The 20,951-nt window shown below is 41.5% G+C and overlaps 1 protein-coding gene across 5 annotated transcripts in view; it reads right to left on the reverse strand.

Annotated features, from left to right (window-relative positions):
- atp11c (ATPase phospholipid transporting 11C (ATP11C blood group)) overlaps positions 1–14,355 on the reverse strand; it is a 45,510-nt gene extending 31,155 nt beyond the window's left edge. For all 5 annotated transcript variants that reach the window (XM_088989802.1, XM_088989801.1, XM_088989797.1 and 2 more), the window contains exons 1-2: positions 13,779–14,355; positions 620–739 (exon numbers count right to left, since the gene is read on the reverse strand). In XM_088989802.1, the coding sequence (XP_088845928.1) occupies positions 620–739; positions 13,779–13,805 (147 nt within the window). In that variant the 5' untranslated portion in view covers positions 13,806–14,355. The remainder of the gene's footprint in view (positions 1–619; positions 740–13,778) is intronic.
- Positions 14,356–20,951: the final 6,596 nt, after the last annotated feature.

The following is a 20,951-nucleotide window of genomic DNA, read 5'->3' on the forward strand; positions in this document are numbered from 1 at the left end:
AGAAGTAATTTGAAGCCATTTTACAAATTATGGACCCAACTTGTCCGTAGACGTCGGTTATCCTTTAAAACCAGACTGAGGAAGTCACTTCGAGGAGGAAGAAGAGGGAGAAAGGACAGCCTGGAGAGCAGTGTTACCTGTGGTCTGCCGAAAACTGACATCCATTGCGACTTCAAATAAAGAAAACCCAAAATATCATGCCTGGATCTGGCTGAGTGAACTTTTATCATTTGTTCCACCTGTTTGCTGTCTCGTCGCATAACAAAGAGCCGAACTTAAGTTTCATTTAAATGACAATTGTCGGTTGTTTCTTTGCAATGATCAGAGTTGACAGTGATTTCCACAATATCGCATCCTCCAAGTGTGGTGGGAAAGGAACAGTTAGGGTTGTTGTTTGTAAGCATACTGTATGTGTCTGCAGACACATACAGTATGCAGACACAAGGGTGAAAGTTATTCTATTGCATGGCGTCACTAGTATGAAGTCCATGACAGTTTTTTTTGTTGCAGTTCCTCTTGTATTATAATTAAGTTGAAAATTTTTTTACTCCAACAAGAGTGCGGTAGGGAGAAACCCGTACGCATTTAAAACAGGCTGTGATGCGTGTGTGTGCCTTACCTTGGACGACACGATTCTGTTGTCACAAAACTTTGGCGGGATAAAAGGCTCGCTCGCAGAACATGGCTGATGACCAACGTAGATAGTCCGACTGTCTACTCTTCTTTCATCGCCTTTAAGCTGTGGGGAGGAGCAGAGAGTAAGCATGGATGTGGGATCAAGATATTCAGGATAGTCAAGATGAAGACATTGAGGGTTAATCTGTGAATACCAATTGAATGTAGCACAAAAATTAAAGGTACTAATGGACAACTGTGAGTAGTATGAATTGGAGTTTTCTTTTTGAAAGTTAGGCAGGGGGCGGTGGTTGAAGTAAGACCAGGGAAACAGATGCTGCTTAAATCCTTGGATTTGAGTGTTGCTTTTTTTCTGAAGGTGTAATTTGCTTCGGCATTTCCCCGAGGCACCATTTTCACTGAGCCTCTTACTCTGGCTTTTACACCTAACCACTTTCATTTAAGGAGCGCTGCCTCACATCACATTTCACAAGAGATGACAAAATGTGACGTATTGTTTTTCATTCTTCAGTGAAGGTCACGCATTGTTCCATTTTATAGTCGTGTTGGTTACCCAGTAACAGCACAACATTATTCCCCTCTTCCGAATGGCATTCTCATATCCATCGTTCATCACCTGAAATGTTTTATTTTGCCGTCTTTGTAATAAGTTCCTTCAACTGCAAAACAAAAACAAAAGAAATAAAAACCTCCATGTGATCTATTTGAAAGAGACTTAATATTTTCATGTCATAATATGATCCCATTTTAACCCTTTCACGCACACTGTGACCGGGATAACATGACAAACTGTCCACTGTAGTGACGGCTGTCCCTGAAAAGGTTAAGCAAAAAAAAAACAAAAAAAAAACCTTGATCATTAAAATTAGTTTTTTTACATTCAACTCTTTCATTAATATTCACTGCCAGCTGTTTTCAAAGAAGTGTGCCATCTGTTTTTAGATCACTTGGACTAATCTTTCGTGGCCCAATGAACCTCATCAAATACAGCATATAAAGTATTTTGTTCTTGTCGACAAGAATAGATTTGTATTTTTTTACACATATGAAGAAGCTTCACAGGAATTTCACAGGCAATCTAGGTGACCCTCTTCGACGCATATCCGTTGAGAAACAGCAGATGTTTACCAGTGGCAGCAAATGTTTGGATTCCAGTCGATTAATATAAACATTCATGAAAGTACTTGAGCTAATCATTCCCCTCTGGTTTCAAAAATGTAGCGCGAGGTTCAATAGGAGAAAAGACCCGGTCACAAACCAACGCAGTAATTTAGATTATTTTGATCTTGGCAACACTGTCCCTGTAAAAATGTGAAAAGCAAGCTGGCCATTCGCTTTATCGAATATAAGGCTGGACAACACTTGGGTTGAGGAAGCCAATTATGATGAACATCTCCACTTCGCCGCTTGCCAGTAGCAGCAAGAATTAGAGCAGCCGAGATGGTGATCTCACAGGAATTTTGGTCTCAAACAAATCCTCGAGCATCTGAATTTCAGATTATGCAACCCTTCGTTCGACATCACAGATGAAATCACACATGAAACAAAAGGTTACGCTGCTTTTATTCATCCACCAAGACGTTCACACTACCTGTACCGCAGACAGGGACAAGAATGTTTGCATAAGGCCTCTCTGTATGCGCAAGCAGCAATGTTCACACCTCGGTGTGTGTGTGTGTGCGTGTGCATATGCGTGTGTGTGTGCGTGCGCATATGCGTGTGTGTGTGCGCGCGTATGCGCGTGTGTGTGTGCGCGCGTATGCGCGTGTGTGTGTGTGTGTGTGTGTGTGTGTGTGTGTGTGTGTGTGTGTGTGTGTGCGTGCGTGCGTGTGTGCGCATATGCGTGTGTGTGCGTGTGTGTGTGTGTGTGTGTGTGTGTGTGTGTGTGTGTGTGTGTGTGTGTGTGTCCATCTTGGATGGCACGCATTAATAAATTCTGGACCACATGAACCCGGCTGGTGGCTGCCAGAGGATCGGCAGAGTGGGAGGGAGAAAGACTGCGAGAGAAGATGTACCCCCCAAAACAACAACAACAACCCACATGGGCAGATGCAGCTCCTTGATATTAAAACCACAGTGACACCCCCCCCCCCCCCCAGACTGCCCCAGGTGGGAATGAAAAGGACTCTTGTTGCACATTTATTCAACTCAGATGGCCGAATCTGTCATCCTCTGTTTTCTGAAACACTCACAAACAAAAGCAATGGCTTTGCTGGTATACAACGGAACGATCTTTTACCTGCAGCCAACTGTGAGAGGGTGGCTTGCCCTTGAGCCACGCTAATGTCGACAATAACGAAAGGTTGCAGCGGGCTTTTGATGAAGATTAAACACACAATTGCTGAAGAGCTGCCTAAGCAAGCTATGACTTTGCTGATGACATTTGCGAAGAAACATTAGTAGCTTGAACGCTAGATTTATACTGGAAATGACCATGTAACTTGCTAGAGGAAGGATGGGCAAAAGGTGCGTAACCAAGAGCAGCTGGACGACTTCCAACATGACATCACCTCAGGAACGGCGCCACTGAGGTAATGACTACAACATTATCTTGAAATTAATATTTGCTACAAGTGATGACACCATGTCGTTATTTTGGAGGGGATATCAACTGTGCTTATTTTCTGTTCCTATTCGATGGAGGGGAGAACTACATCGCTATTTTTCATTATTTTTCAGTCTCGGCAAACGGTTCTTCATTGCTCCTGTCATAAAACATGATGAGGGTCATGGAATTGAATTCATTTTTGAAGAGTAAAGCAATGATAGGTCTTTTAAAATAGTCAGCTCATTAGGACGTGCAATAGGCTGCCGCCAAATAAATACTCTGCCGATCATATTCGCCTTGACATCAGATGCAAACACAGTTAGCAGGCACGGACGGACAAGTCAAACTCTATGAAGTCAATACAAAGACGTAGCCTGTGTTCCTTGATGAAAGATTATCAGTGATGAAAACCAATTAGATCAATAAGGCACATAACCAGCTCCCAATGGAGCGATATTATGGGATGGATGGCACATTAGCGAATCGAGTGAGCTTGAAACATTCCATCAAATTAGATCTAATTACGCACACATTGGGACAATTTAGCCGAACTCTGATGACCTGCCACCCTCTTGTCTTTATTAGAATTAGAATAATCTTTATTGGACAAGTGTGTAGAAGACACAATGAATTTGTCTTGAAAGAACATGCTGCACTAGTATTTTCATAAAAAAGACATGACAAATAAGTATGGAGGGCACTAATAAATGCTAAATTAATGTAATCTAATTCCTTAATGTAAGTGGTACCTACCAGGAAGGAACCACTGAAACAATGTCCGAGGTATCAAGTAGAGCTAAAGTGATCATTTGACAATAGGTTTTTTTTTACAATTGTCCTACACATAGTTCAATGGATGTGTCAGTTTGAGAATAACGAGAGAATTACATGTAGCACCATCACAATGAATTTGCACAAGAAACATTTCAGTGTGTTTTTGCAGCATTGCTTTGAAAGCTGATGACATAATATGACAAAGATTCAGAATATGACAGCGGATGTCTCAAATACTTTTATTCCTCCTTTATAAAGAAGAAAATGTTGAAGCCTAATTGTAAGGTGTCAAACGGGGGGACCGTACGGCAATTGAGTGTGGGAGTTTGATTCATTTCGCATACATCCAGTGAGGATGAAGGCAACCTATTTTGGATGCCGCAACGTGTCAGTTTGGAAGTGTGTCAGCGCCACCAACGAAAGTCGGCCGACACATTTCAGATGAGTATTTGTCACTGTAACCACAAAACAACTCGCTCTTTTAAATTGCACCACCTCAGGTATTAAATATTTGCCATTAGAGCCGCTTCACTGAAGAAGTAAAGATGTGCAGTCTGAGAGTCGCACAAAAAACTTCCATGGGCTGAAGGTGACATTGAAACTCATCTTTTACGTCAGGGGAAAAGTTATTTTCAAATTTTACTTTTAAACTATGACAATGGCAACGCAGGGCTGTGTTGCCTTCTTGGATGATGTGAGGTGGTTTGGACAGTTGCACAAGGTCACACATTACATTTTATCACTCCTTACTCGGCGAGTCACCATGGACAGAAAAACTAAAGTCTTGCCTGTTTGTGTGTATTGTGTAATTCAAGGCATGAAAGAGAACAATAGACAAAGGTGTTGTCACTCATAACAGCTGCAGTTGCTAGAGTTAAGTGTGAGCAAGCAAGCGTACAATAGTCTCAAGACAATGAGTGTAATTTAGTGTTCAGGGAGTAAAAGTGGGCATGCATAACGTGTCTTGACGCTCACAAACTAAATGTGCATTATTAGTAAAGAGGGAAAGGCCCCAAAAGCACAGAAAGATTGTCATAAAAGCTATAGAGAAAATCCACTGGTGAAATGTACTTCAACATATTTAATGAGGTGTGAGGGTTCGGTGGGACCCGGACAGTGCGATGGGGGAAACTAAACTTGGATTTCTTTATGACCTGCACGTGCACGGCGCGCAGCGCTTTGAATTAGACGGACAGAACAGCTGAAATGCTGCAAACGCCAAGTCTCCGCATTATGACGTTGTACCTGATGCATAAACAAGCTGAATGGATAATCAATTTAGTTGTAATATCTGTCAGAGCCACATCAATCTAATTTCCATCATCGGCGAGTCAGACTAAAATATTACTGTGTTCAGTCTGTTTTGATGACAAAATTATGAGGATATTTATGTCGCAAACTGTTGTGAAAGCTTCATCAACAGCTTCTAAACAGTTTAGAACGCAAAACCAGATGTTTTCAGTTTCTGTGAGATTAGTATTTTTTTCCCCTGGTTAGATTTTTGTTTTTTTCTGTACTATAAAGCACTTCAGATTAGATCAGATTAGCTTTTAGTAGTCTCAGTGCAGAAATGTGTGTGGATTTGTGGATTATAACGTGTACTTTCACTGAATGGCCTATTTTAATTTTTGGGATTAGAAGCAACAATATTGGTTGCAGTTGGTTTCATTATCCACTCGATGGAGGTACGCTAAAGAGAAAAACAAAACAATACAATTTTGTGTTCACAGTTGGAATAAAAGAGCTTTAGAAAATATCTAAAATACTCAGTCCAAGAAATATGAATATTGATCTGGATATTAGCCATATCAGATTAGAAAACTCACTGTGGGTTTTGGAGAAAATTTAATGTTTTTGGGCGCGCTTTTTTGTGCGGAAAATAGTGTATTTTTCTAAATTTCCAAATCATTCTGTTCTGACCCCGTTAATGATGTAAATTGATGATGTAAAAAATGATGTTTACATGTTAATTGGTGAAGCTACATCCTGACTCATCTTATTTTTCAAGAGGAGTTAGGCTGACTGCTAAATTCAAGTTTGATACGCTCAAGGAGGACAGTACACATTCAATTTGCAAATGGCTAATTTGGAAATGTTTTTAAAAATTGGTCATGAATGCAATTTGAAAAAGAAACCTGCCAACCCCAAGAAAAATGCTTCACATAATAAGATTAAACCGATATGTTAAATGCTTTGTGAATAAAAAGGAACCTTCTAACAATGTTGCTGGCAAGAACCAGGCAAAATATACTCCGCTGTGCATAAGGAGTCCATATCAGCCTTTTGAAATGCACGGTCGACACTAATGTATGGTTATTTAACTCCATAGCAAGCACAGTATAATTCCCAGGGCCCGCAAGGTACAAAAGCGAGGCGTCAAGGGTACAAAAGCATTACCAGGGACAATCGTGCCATTTCTCATCCCGAGTAGATGCACTTGTTTTGTGACTTTGCCAGGAGATTACACAACCAAATGTGTGCTCGTTTGACAGTAGAAGGCGAACTGTCACGTTAAATCTTCGGGTTTTTTTTTAAGTTGTCATAGCTCAAAGAAATCAGAAGTAATGAATGTCTCAGTTATTCTTTGCTTTGCCTTTCCAGTGCAACAAAGAAATTGGGCTAATTTGTCTAATTTGTATAACATCACGCTTTCAGACATACCACAGTTGAAATTAATCACAATAAAAATTTACAGTGGTGTGTATTCATTCTCATTTTTTCAATCCGTTTATAACCAGCAAAAGTGAATTTTTGCCTCTTCAAATGGTTCTAGTCTCGTCATTAAAAAGTCATTTGACAGTTGAACGGATCAATGCCAAGGGACTATGAAATCAGTGCAAATTAATGAACACAGTCTCCCGCTTAAATAATCCACATTAATGTAAATCGACACTTTGATAGAAACCCAATACCTCCACCCAGCAGTGAGAAAAGATTTACCTTCCCCCCGTACCACATCAAATTGGGCAATGTCAGAGCATGATGAGTCCATATCAAAGGCTACTCCTCTGCTCTTTGCACACACTGCTGACCCAAGCGACAACTTCAACTAGAGGCCTGATCCTATGGAGCTCTCATTGATGGCTAAAGACTCATCATTGTTCTGTGAGAATCCCCCCAGCTGTACAAGACACTGAGTGTTCTGTACCATGGGCTGGTACTGGCCTACATCGCACCAAGTCCCTCGATGACAAGGGGCGGGGGGGTGGAGGCGAAACAAGATCTTGTGTTGCAAGCTGCTTTCTCATTGTGACCTTCGAAGCCTCGCTAAAGACACGGCTTGCATTGCGCCACAGCTACTTGAGCAATTTACCTGTTGTGTGGGAATGCAACTGTGGAAATATCACCACCGATTGTGACAACATTGCAGCGAGCAATCCTGTTCCATCACAGTGGACCCGGACTAAATATGGGGATTAGGAACTACAACCTACTGAACGCTGACTGATTTGTCATTGTTGTCCATTTTTTTTAATTTATTGCATCGCTCGGTGCTTAAGACCTTGTGAAGATGACATGTTTTTTTTTTTATCTATGCCGGTGTAATAAATTACCTTCAAGTTTTTTGAGGCTGAGAGTTACTTCAAAGGTACTGATTAATGTGCAGCGCTACCAGTCTGATACACACTCCTGGAATAACAAATTTGCTTGGATTATATTTATTTATTTATATTAATTAGACCTGACCGATTTAATCGGCCTGTATTAGAAAGTACTCAAAAATATATTTAACAACATCAGAAAAAGATGTCAGCATCCAAACATTGATGCCATGAAAGAATTAAGCACTACAAAAACAATTGCCATTTTTTTTTTACTTTTTTTCCTCTTTGTTGTAAAATTAAACAAATAGGAGGAACAGTAACAGACCATGTTTTCATTTAATATTCCATCTGAAATTTATATGTTTGGAATAATTAAAGGCATTTTTTTCTTCATTAAACAGATTTCAATTCATTGGCCGATTAATCGTCATCATGGTTTTATTTTGCCAAAACAGTCAGGACAGGCATTTTTTTAATCCATTAGTTGGGGCCTAGTTTTAATATTTATACGTTTGATAACTTCAAAATCAGAGCAAATCAGTTTTAAAACATCACACATCTCCAGTTCACCTGCATAACAAAAAGTTTAAGACGCCTTGGTTTGAGTGTAAGTGGTGGTTTGTCCGTGCAAATGGGTGGCAACCAGTCCAGGGTATGTACCTTGCCTCTTCCCAAAGTCAGCATGGATAGGCTACGGCAAACTATAGAAAACCACAAAATTATCAAGAAATGTTATCGAAAGTGAAGATAATGCAAAGCGTAGTCACCAAGAAAAGTCTGCGAAGCTGAAACAGGCCCGTGTTGACTTTTTCTGACGAAAAGCACACAGCTACGGAAATGGAAACGCAGACTAAATACCCGACGAGAATAAACTAAGGAATGTTTTAGTTGAGACATTGACATTTTGAATTCACTGGGGAAGTTAATTTTCAAATGACCATTTCCATGAGCTTGAGGTCTGGATAGCAGATTATGATTTTTTTCTGCTCCGCCTTCACATTACTATTTGCCACAGGGATTAGAAGGAACTGACAAAATTGAAAAATATTCTAGGTTCTTGAGGAGAAAATAAATAAATAAATAAATAAATAAATAAATAAATAAATAAATAAATAAATAAATCACAAGTTTCTGCAAAAGGTAAGGAGACTTTGAGCTGCAGTCTAGCCACATTTTAATCTATAATTAAAGAGAATTTAAAGTAGTGTGGTCATAAATTGACTTTGTTTATTCTAACAGAGTCCCTGCACTCTCTGGACTATTTCTGTTAGTGAGGATTCGCTATATTCAGCTACGAAAGAGGAAGGTTCTTGAGACAGCTATTTTTGTCTTCACGTATGTGAATTCGAACATGAATTCTTGAACAAACAAACAAGTGTCTATCTCTTCAATATTTTTAGTACATCATAATAATGGAGCATATTGTGTCACTGCTCCTGTATAAATCATTTTTAAATGAGTTCAAGTTCAATTTTCACATGATTTAAAAAAAAAATAATTTAAGCTAGTTCCCCCATCAATGAGCTGTGACTACCCTAAAATAGCATGGTGCTTGACTGAAAAACGCTGCCTCCCTGGTTGTGAGTTCACGATGGAGATAAACATTGTTGGCTGTTTCCCAACACGGGCTGTTGACAATCTATGAGTTTTGTGTGTAGGAGTGGAGCCCGCTCTTGTGCCTCCCACGCTCTCGTTAAATCCTTGTCGTTTTTGTTTCTACCTCTCTTCTCACCGGACACCCAATCATTTCAGGTGATGAAAAAAAAAAGAAAAGCAAAGTTGGGTTGACAAAAAAAAACAGCAAGCACACACACACACATATATATATATATATATATATATATATATATATATATATATATATATATATATATATATATATATATATATATATATATATATATATATATATATATATATATATAATACATATATATATACACGCAAGCATCTCTATATTCAAGTCGCTCTGAAAATCTCCGGAGGAGCCTTTATGCATAAATGGATGATGAGGATGCATTTGGCGTACCACACAAGCCTGGCGAGGCGGGTCAGGCGGGAGGAACCATGTGCAAGATAATTCAAATTAAATGAAGAAAGCTGAATTATTCAGATGTACAAACTGAGAATTCAACCTCCCTTTTGAACTGAAATGGATGAGTGCAAAAAAAGGCTGTCCATCAAGTGAGATAAAGATCCACCCACCACTGGTTTCAGTCAAGGCTCTGAATTAATTCAAGGCTGCCCCCTCAATTTTATTTCATCACCGCACAATCAGTCAGTCACTGCGCCTGTCATTATATTTACCTCCCGTTTGCCGCAGACATGCTTGGTAGTCTACAGTTTGCAAAGTGAGAGGAAGGAAGGAAAACAATTTTTTACAGCCGGCTAGTTTGCGATGAGACTAACCCGAGCAGCGAGAATCCATATGCATTCGCCGCTCCTAATCAAAAATGGCCGAATAAATCACACGGTTATTCTGTGTGATATGCCTTTGCGTGTGTGTGGCCTCCAGATTCAATTGCTTAGCAAAAAGAGAACTCTCGTCTGTTCAAGGACTGCTGTCTCATATCCGTCAAAGTATTTACAACGATGTTCCAACAGGTACGACTAACTCTCCACAAGTAAATAAAAATCTAACCGAATATTCAGCACTTGGAAGCTGGTGTTTCTTAAATTGTTTTCTATTTATTCATGTAACTTTGTGTGTGCACTTTTGCATTCTTGGATTCATTGGTCTCTGTCTCCCGATTCATTCATCCAATCACATTACGATTCATTTGTCCAATCGCATTCAAATACTCTCAAGACCTAGCAGCCAGTCGGAAGTGTAAAACTTACTCACTATAGTATAAAAAGAGTACAGTATATAAATTAAAATCATGAGGGGTAGCACCTATAACATTGAATGTGTTTGGCTTTTAAAAAGCAGGGCCTGGGCTGGTGAATGAAGTGGGCGAGTCAGCGAGTTGGCTGTTAAAAGGCCAGATTAGCAGGTGCTAACTAGTTTGTGGTCTGAAGAGGAACATGACATCAGATGTGGGGAGTTGAGCAGTTGCAACGAATTCAACATGGGAGATCAGGCAGCCCATTTTGTGTTTTGAAGATATTTTCTGAAAGAACAGCGAATCGAGAAAATGTCTGCAAATTCCCGATCCCAACTAAAACTTGTAAGAACCCGCAATGGATTCACCTCTATGACTTGATATGAAAAATAATAATGATTGTGTTGGACCTTGGAGCTCCGTTTTCGTATGTTCTGCAATGAGGCACTATCGCCCTACTGCCAGGCTCCACCTCTCTGAGAACACAGCACTGCCTTCAAGGGCTTGAACCAACATCAAAGGAGACTGTGGGATTTTGCATTCCTGTCAGACCATTTTATAACCTCTGGAGCTGCCACGCATCCCCCTCACTACCACCGCCCCACCCTGACTGCTTGGCGATGAAAAAAAAAATCTCAACACTATCCTAAACGTTTCTCAAGAAAATAAACACACATACTGAGTGAGAGTCAAGTGAAATCAATGTGCCTCCTCTAATACTTGTGGTAGAAGCACTTACGAGCCGACCTCAGCCCCCCCCCCCCCCCCCAACCCCCCATCACCACCACCCTCACCCTTTTGTCTTCCCGTGGGTAAGCACAGGATGGTGTTATTTAGAAGCCCAAGATAACAGTGCGTGTGCATCCATGTCTGAGGTCCTGGCACAAAATATTATTTACTGCTTACAGCGAGGGGAAAGTACAGTGGCAATCGTCTCCTGCAAGGAAGCGCTTTCAGCTGACCTGGCAAGTCTCGAGAGAGGCCAGGCAGCGCGTCACACACCATCATTATGATATCGCCTCATCTTGTCTGCAGATCCCCTGCGATTTAGCACGCTGGTGCCAACACGTTACTGGTGCAGGAGATGATGATAAAGAGGCGTCTTAGCTTACAATCAGCCTTCTCATCACTCCTGACAATCAGGGGAAATGCAAGCAAACCAATGGTGGGTGAGACGATCAAATATACAAGTTAGAAAAATCCGCCAAAGCGGTGTTCACTGTTCGATCGTGCATTCATTACATTAAAAAAAGACGCAAGTGTTGCATTATGCTTTCTGTGATGGAACCGAGGGTTGCCTGCTGCAGCGCCGCAAACAAGCGTTAACTGACAGGAAGTGACTTTTAAACAGGTGCGACTTGTGTTCTGAGACACACATTCAAGTGGCAAAGAATCCTGACTAAAGTGTTTAGGGCTCCATGCACTTGAACAGAGCATGGCTATCTAGCTGGCTGGCTTTCTGTTCGCTATCTGGCTGGATAGCTATCTAGTGGCAATCTAGCTGGCTGGTTATCTAGCTAGCTATCTATTAGCTAGCTAGCTTGCTTTCTATGTATTTGGGTTACTTCCGGGTTGAATGAATGCTGGCGTGTGTGGCTGCCGCTGCTCACCCAAAGAAAAACCTATCCTGTGACTGTAAAGTGACCTTGAGAGATTTGAAAGGCGCTTATAAATGAAATGTATTATTATTATTATTATTATTATTATTATTATTATTATTATTATTATTATATGTGTATATGTGCTAGAAACGGAGTATGAGTCGCAGTCATTAGCAAAAAGTGTGTGATGCAAGCAGCCCAGGCAGCAAAAAGTGTGTGATGCAGGCAGACCAGAATTTTAAAGTAAAATAAATAAATAAGTGTTGGTTTCTCTAATTTTGCAACATTTTTGAAAAAATGTGTTTTGGAAGAAACAGATTCACGTTTTACTACTGATTACCAAAAGAGCAGAAAATTTTAGAAATAACCCTTTTGTTTGTGAAAGAAGAGCATCATGAGTTTCTTTTGGTAGCATTAGCTTTCATATTGCCGCAAAACTAAATATTCTGTGGCTCCTGAAAGATCAGTCAGAATTCTTCCAAATGGCTAGCAAATCTCAAATTATTCTTGAGGAACAATGATGTAGATTAAAAACGTAGTGTGAGGGGGGAATAAATCATTGACAGTCTTGCACCTGATGTCAAATGACAGCAATTATAACTCTAAAGTTCAATGTGCAATGTGAATGGACCAAAATTGCTATTGACAGGCCAAATGGGTCATATGTTCGTCAAAGCTTACATTTTGGTTCCCAGTCATACATTTCTATACTTGTGAAGCATGTTAACACTGTACCAACAATAGTATAACTTAAGAATATGTTGGCGAGAGAGCTGAAGGAATCCCTGCATGTGTATGACCTTAAAGGACAACCGACGTCACTTTTGTGTTTTTTAACTGACATCAGAAAAACGTTTTATAGCATCTAAAATACCCAAAATACGCAGTATGATATTTTCAGTCAAATGCAAAACACCAATAAAAATGACTTAAAGTGTCCAAAATCTGCAAAAAAATTGAGCTGCGAATTGGGCATTTTCAGAAAGTCCCGCCCCCAGTTTGTGACATCACGCCAAGACGTCTTGCATTGCTTGTGAATCAAAACAATGGCTTCAGATTCGAAGAATATGCTTTCTTGTTACACATCCAGTTATGAATATGATTCAAATAGTTCTGAAAAGGAAAGCATACATGTTTGCAATCGATTGAAGAATGATATGTGCCATTTTGAGGCAACATTGGGGGAAAATCTCTCATCCAAAAAAAAGAGGCACAAAATGGCGACCTCAGGCGGCCACCTCCGCTTCCACAGGCTGATAAATTCCTTATATGGAGCTTGGATGCCCTCTTCTAGCGGCTTTTGGGTGCAACACGGTTCTCAGACCAAACATGAACAGCAAAATGCTACAATGTGTCTTTTTTTCGGTCAGGCGGCGGCCCTTTCGTGACGTCACGTACGGACTCGTCACCAACTCAAAAACAAGGCTTCCTGAATAATCAGAGCGAGTCTTAAAACGTAAAATATAGCTGTATGCGGTGGAATCTTATTAAAATACGCTCAATAGAAGTCATTTGAAGCCATTTTACAAATTACGGACATAACTTGTCCGGAGATGTCGGTTGTCCTTTAAGGTTGAATGGGGGCGGAAGGAGGGCAGGTCAATCAACTTGCAAAGTCTTCTCTCTCCTGACTTCCTGACTCGCGTGAACTTGCCTTTAGCAGTTTCGCCCCTCTGCCAACTGGGCTCAATTACAGCCGAGTGAGACCAACAGCTGTGGGCAAACAAATTATGCCGAGCTCGCAAGCCTAACCTAATGAAATAACCCCGTGTGTGTGTTTGTGTGTATGCGCGCGCGCCCGTACGTGCGTGGGCATGAGGGTTTCTGACAATCTCAAACTGATACATACCAGTCGGTTGAGGCTTCTTCGTAGCATCTTGATTCCCACAACTCTCCAGGCGGCTTCGGCTCCACAGTTTCGCCTCCCCCCGACCGCCCCCACGAACAACTTTACATGTAAATGTTAGTGAAGCTAGCTCTTTCCTCGGCTATCTACCTTCTACTCTACGGACGTTAGTTGGGAAAGCTGCGGCGGCGACGCTACATCCTCTCAGTTCGTCTTGTGGTCATAGACTCCGTCGCCTCGTCACCATTCGCATCCTGTGCCGTCCAGGAGGCTCGGCGTCTCGTTTCGCCCGTCGCGCTTCTTCCCTTCGAGGCTGCGGGCTGGAGCCGACGCGAGCATCTCGCTCAGTGGTGAACTGGCAGCTGGCTGGCTGACTGACTGGCTCGGGCGCCCTGTTGCTGCCGCCAGGAGCCGGGTTGGCTCGTGTCTTCGCCTACTTAACAGCGATACCGGAAAATACTACTTAAATCGTACAACTTGTGACTGCCGGTAAAACCGGACCAGTGGCGTCACCTCCCCTAGTGAAGAAGTCCCAGTGAGTGTCGTGGGTGAGCGGTAGCGTCTTCTTCCAGTAAAAGGATAACTCGCCCCTCCCGATTGAAGGTGCGGCAACTTTGGCCCGTGGTGCACTCTGGGCAATGTGGTCCCAAAGACTACAACACCCGCTTCCGCAATAGCCTTTATGTTAATGTCCGCATGTTTTGAATGACAGGTGTGACGTCGAGTTGTCTGGTGACACGATACCAGTCTGAATCACGCGTTCAGTATGAGACATTTCTATCGATATACCTTTCGTGGCTTAACGTCGAAGGACTTCGTCGAAACTTGTAGTACGAATGAAAAAAAAATATTTATTTTCATGGACACTTCTCACAAAAGGTTCGAAATAGTGTATTTGGCTTTTGTGTGAAATTTCAGGACAAGCCTAAAATACTTACCAGCTAGCTAACTTAAGGAGACCTCAGCATCTGAATGCACATGTCCTAATATTAAATGTTTCAGTACTTTTACTCAAATTGTGTTATTGAACGAGGATCTTAACGGCAAAATCCACAACAGGTTTTTGATCCGTGAATCGACCAATAAATGTTGGGGTTCAATAAGAGCTGGTAGTTAAACACTATTTCTCATCAAGTCAAATAAATAAAGAGACGCTTTTTGTAGTTTAGTCCTGGATTTAGTTTGATGTACTGTAAACCTCACCATCACAAGAAAAAACAACAGTCGTGATTTTTCGTTCTCTCCACTATGCCCTTGACCAATAAAGATAAGTAGTCCTCTGCAGCCGCTCTGCGGCATATATAAGCAATTACCAATCTTGTAGCAGTTGAGGAAGGAGAACCCACGACTGGGTGGAGCACGTCTTTATTCCAACTGCTAACAAGTGGATCTCACTTGAAGAGAGAAAAATGCAGATAGAAGATATCCTCATCCTGCACGCCCCCGCTGTGCACCTGCTGGGTGAGATGCCTGGTCCGAATGACCGCCCAATATCACTTTTTTTAAATTCAACGTATGAATCAGACCTGGACCGGCATAGCCAGCGTTCTATCTGTATCTCAAATTCGTTTTGTGCCCACTGGAGCTAAATTGACGCATAGTAACACAAAATACTGATACTCGGATAATGCTTTCTATCTGCATTACTGTATAGCAGCTCCTGTATTTTGTTTTTGTACTTTCTTTTCTTTCCTCTTCCTGTCATATCTGCTGTGAAATGTAAATGTCTCCACTGTGAGAAGAATAAAGGTACATCCAATCCAACCCAATTCAATCACCCAGATAGTCGCCTGAAACTCTGCAGGGTAAAAATGAACTCCCACATGGAGAAATGTGCTGCATATACATACAAAAAATCCTCGTCTCACCCCCCATGGGTGCTGTCTGTCCCCCATTTTTTAGCTCGGGTCCTGTACCAGAGGCCAGGAAGCTTGAGGGTTCTGCGCAGTATCCGTGCTGTTCCCAGCACTGCGCATTTCTGGACCGAGATCCAAACAAATCCGATGTTGTTCCCGGGATCTGTTGCAACCACTCGTCGAGTTTGGGGGTGACTGCCCCGAATGCTCCGACCACCACAGGCACGACTGTCACCTTTACCTTCCAAGCTCTCTCCAGCTCCTCTCTGAGCCCTTGGTAGAGCATATATATATACAGTAAAGTCTCGTTATATCGATATTCAAGGGAGTCTGAAAAAATATCGATATAACCGGGACTATCGATATATCCGACCCTGTTTGCATGTAATTTTCTCCGTGCGTGCATAGAAATAGTATCGATATAACCGGGACTATCGATATATCCGATATCGATATAACGAGACTTTACTGTATTACTGTATAGTTTGGCGGGCACTAGGACGTACTCCAATCGACCGTGTGTTCTCATTCCTCAACTGCTACAATATAATGTATATTTTATTTGTTGTTTTCACTTCCACTGTGAAATTGGCGTCTTTCTAGACAATCAGGCAACTCAATCTAGTCCCTTCGTTTATTTTAGTCGGTGTGCAAATTTACGCAGCCAATCAAAATAAACTATCAAGTGAATTTGCGAGAGAACTGCTGTGCACTCTCAACAGAAGCAGCATGGTCTTAAAACTTGTGCTCTATTACCACCTAGTGTCCTGAAAGAAGAAACGCTGAAATGGAGCTGATTATTTGAATACTTTAGTGTGAACACCGGGCAACAAAATACGTACACATTTTCGAGCATGTATTATACTATTGTGGCGGGCACTAGGAGCAAGCATCTCACCCAGCAGGTGCACGGGAGGGGCGGCTTCATATAACATATATTTCATATATGTGTCACGGTTTGCGAGGTGGTGATGGCGGGTGCGGATCCCAAAAAGCATGCAGGAGGGAGCAGGAGGTTGTTTGACAAATTGTATTAAAATAAAGGTCAGCAGGAACAAAATGTAAAACATCAAAATCATGTAAACAGAAAAAATACAAAGTATCAAAAGAAGACCAAAAGTAAAAGTCCGCCAAGGTTAAACAAACACATGCACAGCATGCAGCAAACAATGAACCGACACCGGATGGTCATGCCGGGTGTCCTTTTAAGTGTCAGTGATTAAAACGACCAGCACCTGCGAGGCTGCAGGCAGGGCTGACGTCGCTACCCGTTGGTTGCCAATCTGATCGGGACGACCAGCACCTGTGCAGGTGCAGGCGGGGCCGACAGGCCCCCCCCCCGTTGGTCGCCAGCTAGATCATGACATATGGGCGTTGGAATAGACACGTCCCCACATTAAGTCGTGTGTGTGTGCTCTTCCCTTAACGGCTACACTATTAACAAAACACAATACACTACGACTACTAATAACAACAAAAACAATCATCATTGGATTTTGATTGGATTTGCCTTTATTAGTCTCGCAGTAGAGAAATTTACATTTCACAGCAGCAAAGTTGTTAAAGGAATGAAAGTATATAAAAACAAAATACAGGAGCTGCTGGGAAGGCAGCCACTCTGGCGGCGCCGTCTTGAAGTCAAAAGAAAAACAAAAATTAAATAACGAATAACATCATCATCATCATCAGTAGTCGTAGTAGTAGCAGTATAAACGAGTGAGCCGTCCACGTGCAAACTATTTTTAGGCTAGTGTATAGTTCATTCAACATCCAATATAATCAGTCCTCGATTTACGTCAAACCTAATTCATAATTCCAGGAAATATTTCATGGCGTCTCGTCCTCAATTGTATATAACGAATAAAACCTCAGATACGGTGGCGGCTGGGCGTGCATTCATTGCATGACGTTCGTCACTTTAATAATAATAATAATAATAATAATAATAATAATAAATAATAATAATAATATTATTATTATTATTATTATTATTATTATTATTATTATTATTATTATTATTATTATTATTATTATTATTATTATTATTCAAACCGCGTATGCCTTTCCATTGCAAGACTGTTGCACAGATTTCTGCAATTCAAAGTTTTACACGAGGGGGAGATCTAGTGACACGAATGACGCATTGCGTCAACCTGATTCATGGAGGAGGAAGCATTATGGGCATGTCACTCCGAACGGTGCTCCGATAGAAGTTTATTGAATGAACTTCTTCTGAAATGCTTTTAAGAGCACAAAATGTGATTTTTCAAACGTAATCTTTTTGCGGTCGACCTGGAGTGGCGTGATGAATTGTGAGATAGCATAAGCACAATATCAAATCCACTAAGTGGGCGCTGCATTTAAAATGTAATTAATATGAAGTAAGTGCTTTTATAACTTATTCCAGTCTGTTTGGTTGCCAGGGAAACTACTATGGTGTGTGCATTGAAAATTTGACAAAAACAAACCAAATATGTACCGCCAGGCAATTCAGAGCCACATTTCGACAAACATTTACACCCACATCTCACTTGACGGCAATTTAAAGCAATGATAAACCTATTATGTATTTTGTTTTTCTACTTTCATTCCTTTCATCACTTTGCTGCTGTGAAATGTAAATTCCTCCACTGTGAGACTAATAAAGGCAAATCCAATCCAATCCAATCCAATCCAATCCAATTATGGGCTTGCTTCTGCTGCCCTAAAATGTTCATAAGCACGCCCCTACCACCACTCAAAATTATTTGTTTAATTAATTAAGTTTAATAAGTGGGTAGGGCAACCCATCATGATTCACTATATATATCGTGAATATATATATAGATATAATCATAATATAAGAAAAATGTTGGATATTTGAAGACACCTCATTAATATTGCTTTTATTGCTTTATTTAAACCCCAGAAAGCAATTTTTTCGTTCAGCCATCTGGGCATATAGGCACCAAAATGTATGCTTTGAGACTTCAAAAGTATTTCAAGGCAGTGTGTTTTGAGCCAAAGTCTTCTCATCAGCCGCCATGCACTGACTCACAAGTGAGTCAGAGACCGATTGGTCCACCTTAAAAAAACGGCATTCTTTGATGCCTCCACATACCAAGTAAGCTTGCAATTACAGCAGTCAATTCGACTTTCATTACATTATTCCTCAAAGGGAAACATGTCTCTTTCAATCATGAGGCGACATAGTGAGGGAAGAGGCAGAATAAAAAAAACACGTTGGTTCAAGCATTGAAGGACATCAAAATTGTGAAAACGTTCAGGAGTTTGTGTAAGGTCATGTTTCTACTGCAACTCAATTCCGATTTATTGTCCATGTGCAACACGCATCTGATATTTAAATAGTACACTGGATTTTTTTTTCTCCAAATTTGACCTGGGCCACTCTCCTATACGCATGTAAATTCGATGTGTTTGCAATGGGTCTGAAGTATTCATCTGCACACATCCGGCCTACTGTATAGCTTGTCATAAATGCAATATTTGCTCTTTAAGAAATGACTGACATCGTTCGATCTATAACACTTGTTTTCCGTTTCACTTTCATTTAATCCCACTTGAATCAATGAGCATTAAGCACATTTATTATGTGTCATGTCATCTTTAGTAGATGTCTTCATTAAATGAGGAGCGTGGGAAATGTTACCTCATATCCTCCAAATATTTCAATTTCCTCCCTCCTGCCTCGCTACTCTAGCGAAATGAGATAATCAAATGCAGTGACGTGCGGTGAGGTTCATGGTTGGTGAGCCAATGACGTCATCACAGTCAGATTTACAAACATATGAACTCTACAGAGTAGCTTATTCACCATTTGATTGGAAACAGTTGACGTGGTTTGTTTAAAATGTCATGTCAGCATTCTTTATATAAACTGTAGCATAGAAAAAAAAGAATTTAAAAAAGTTATCGTGTTACCTTTACTTATAAATGAAGTCCATGCACCGCTCCTTCTGAAGAAAGGCATCTATACCTTCTTTGTAGAAGCCCTCCTTAGCTTTCTTCAGTTTTAAAAGTTGTGTGAGGATGTCCCATCCATTATCTTGACAGCATTGGCCTTGACATTATGCGTTATTATAAATCGTTTCCTAATATTCACATCTGCAAGTATGGAAATGCCCTCGCTCATATAAAGGTATGAGGAAAATTGTCCAAGAGTTATAAATTAATAGTCCATCCATCCATCCATCCATCCATCCATCCATCCATCCATCCATCCATCCATCCATCCATCCATCCATCCATCCATGCATTTTCCAGACTGCTTAATCCTCATTAGGATAAATATGTCCTGTAACCGGCAACATCAAATGGGTTCATAATGTGTCTAAATATGTACAGGTGGTGCCCGTGCAATATTATTTATTTGTGTGAAGAAAAAAACCCGAATTGACTCCATTTTGCATGTACGGAGTTTTCACCCAACAACATTTTTGTTTATGAGCCTGTTTTGCATTGAACCAACCGCAAAAGGACTACAAGGAACATAAGTTCATCAAATAACGGCAAACGAGGCCTCAGCTGTTGAATTAAAACGCGCGCCGACTGCCGAAATTGCCGGGCATTCCCTCTGCGGTTTTCCCCTCATGTGTCTCCGTCGTACTTGTGAATTTAAACTGACAGCCTCTGTGGAAGAGTTGGGAGACTTCCCTAGCCATCTGTCTTCGAGGACCCCCCACCCCTCCTCACCGCAAACCCTTGCCTCCTCCTTTCCCGCCCTGCACGCATCCCTCATTCCCACACTGGGCCTTTGTCAGCAGTTCCTGTCCGAGGTCTAGGCGTGGCGTGCGCGGAGGCCAGGGCGACCGTGGGCGCTTTCAGAGGCACCTGCAGATGGGACAAAGGGCCAAGGGTGCTGAGGCTGAAGACAGATTGATGCTTTGTGCGCTGGGCCTGGAGAGAGAGCGAGCAAGGGAGAGAGTGGGTTGTTGGCGGTGGTAGTGGTGGGGGGACGGGGACTGGGATTGGATAGTTAGCTGAGAAGTTTTTCTGGGAGAGGATTTTGAGGGGTACGGCAGGGTGAAAGAGGAGGTGGTGGGGGTTGGTCCATCACTCCAGTCTGTGTGAGTCCAAGCTTTTCGGAGCACCCGGAGAGATTGACAGCCTTTGTGGGCCGCATCTCCCCCCCTGCACAATGGTCATGCTTTAATGGGCGGTAAAGCTAAGAGAAGAGCTTTTGGGGAACCTTTTTTTTTTCCTTTTGGGTGAAGGGAGGTGCTACGCGTTGGCTGCCATGGCGGTGTGGGTAGACTGAGAGGGACAGGGGGCCCGAGAGGCTTTACTGCTTTGCTTGGTAGGGACCAATTCATGGGCATTC

Source organism: Hippocampus bargibanti, linkage group LG02 (assembly GCF_051943395.1).
Source record: "Hippocampus bargibanti isolate YZ-2025 linkage group LG02, ASM5194339v1, whole genome shotgun sequence".
Classification (NCBI taxonomy): domain Eukaryota; kingdom Metazoa; phylum Chordata; class Actinopteri; order Syngnathiformes; family Syngnathidae; genus Hippocampus; species Hippocampus bargibanti.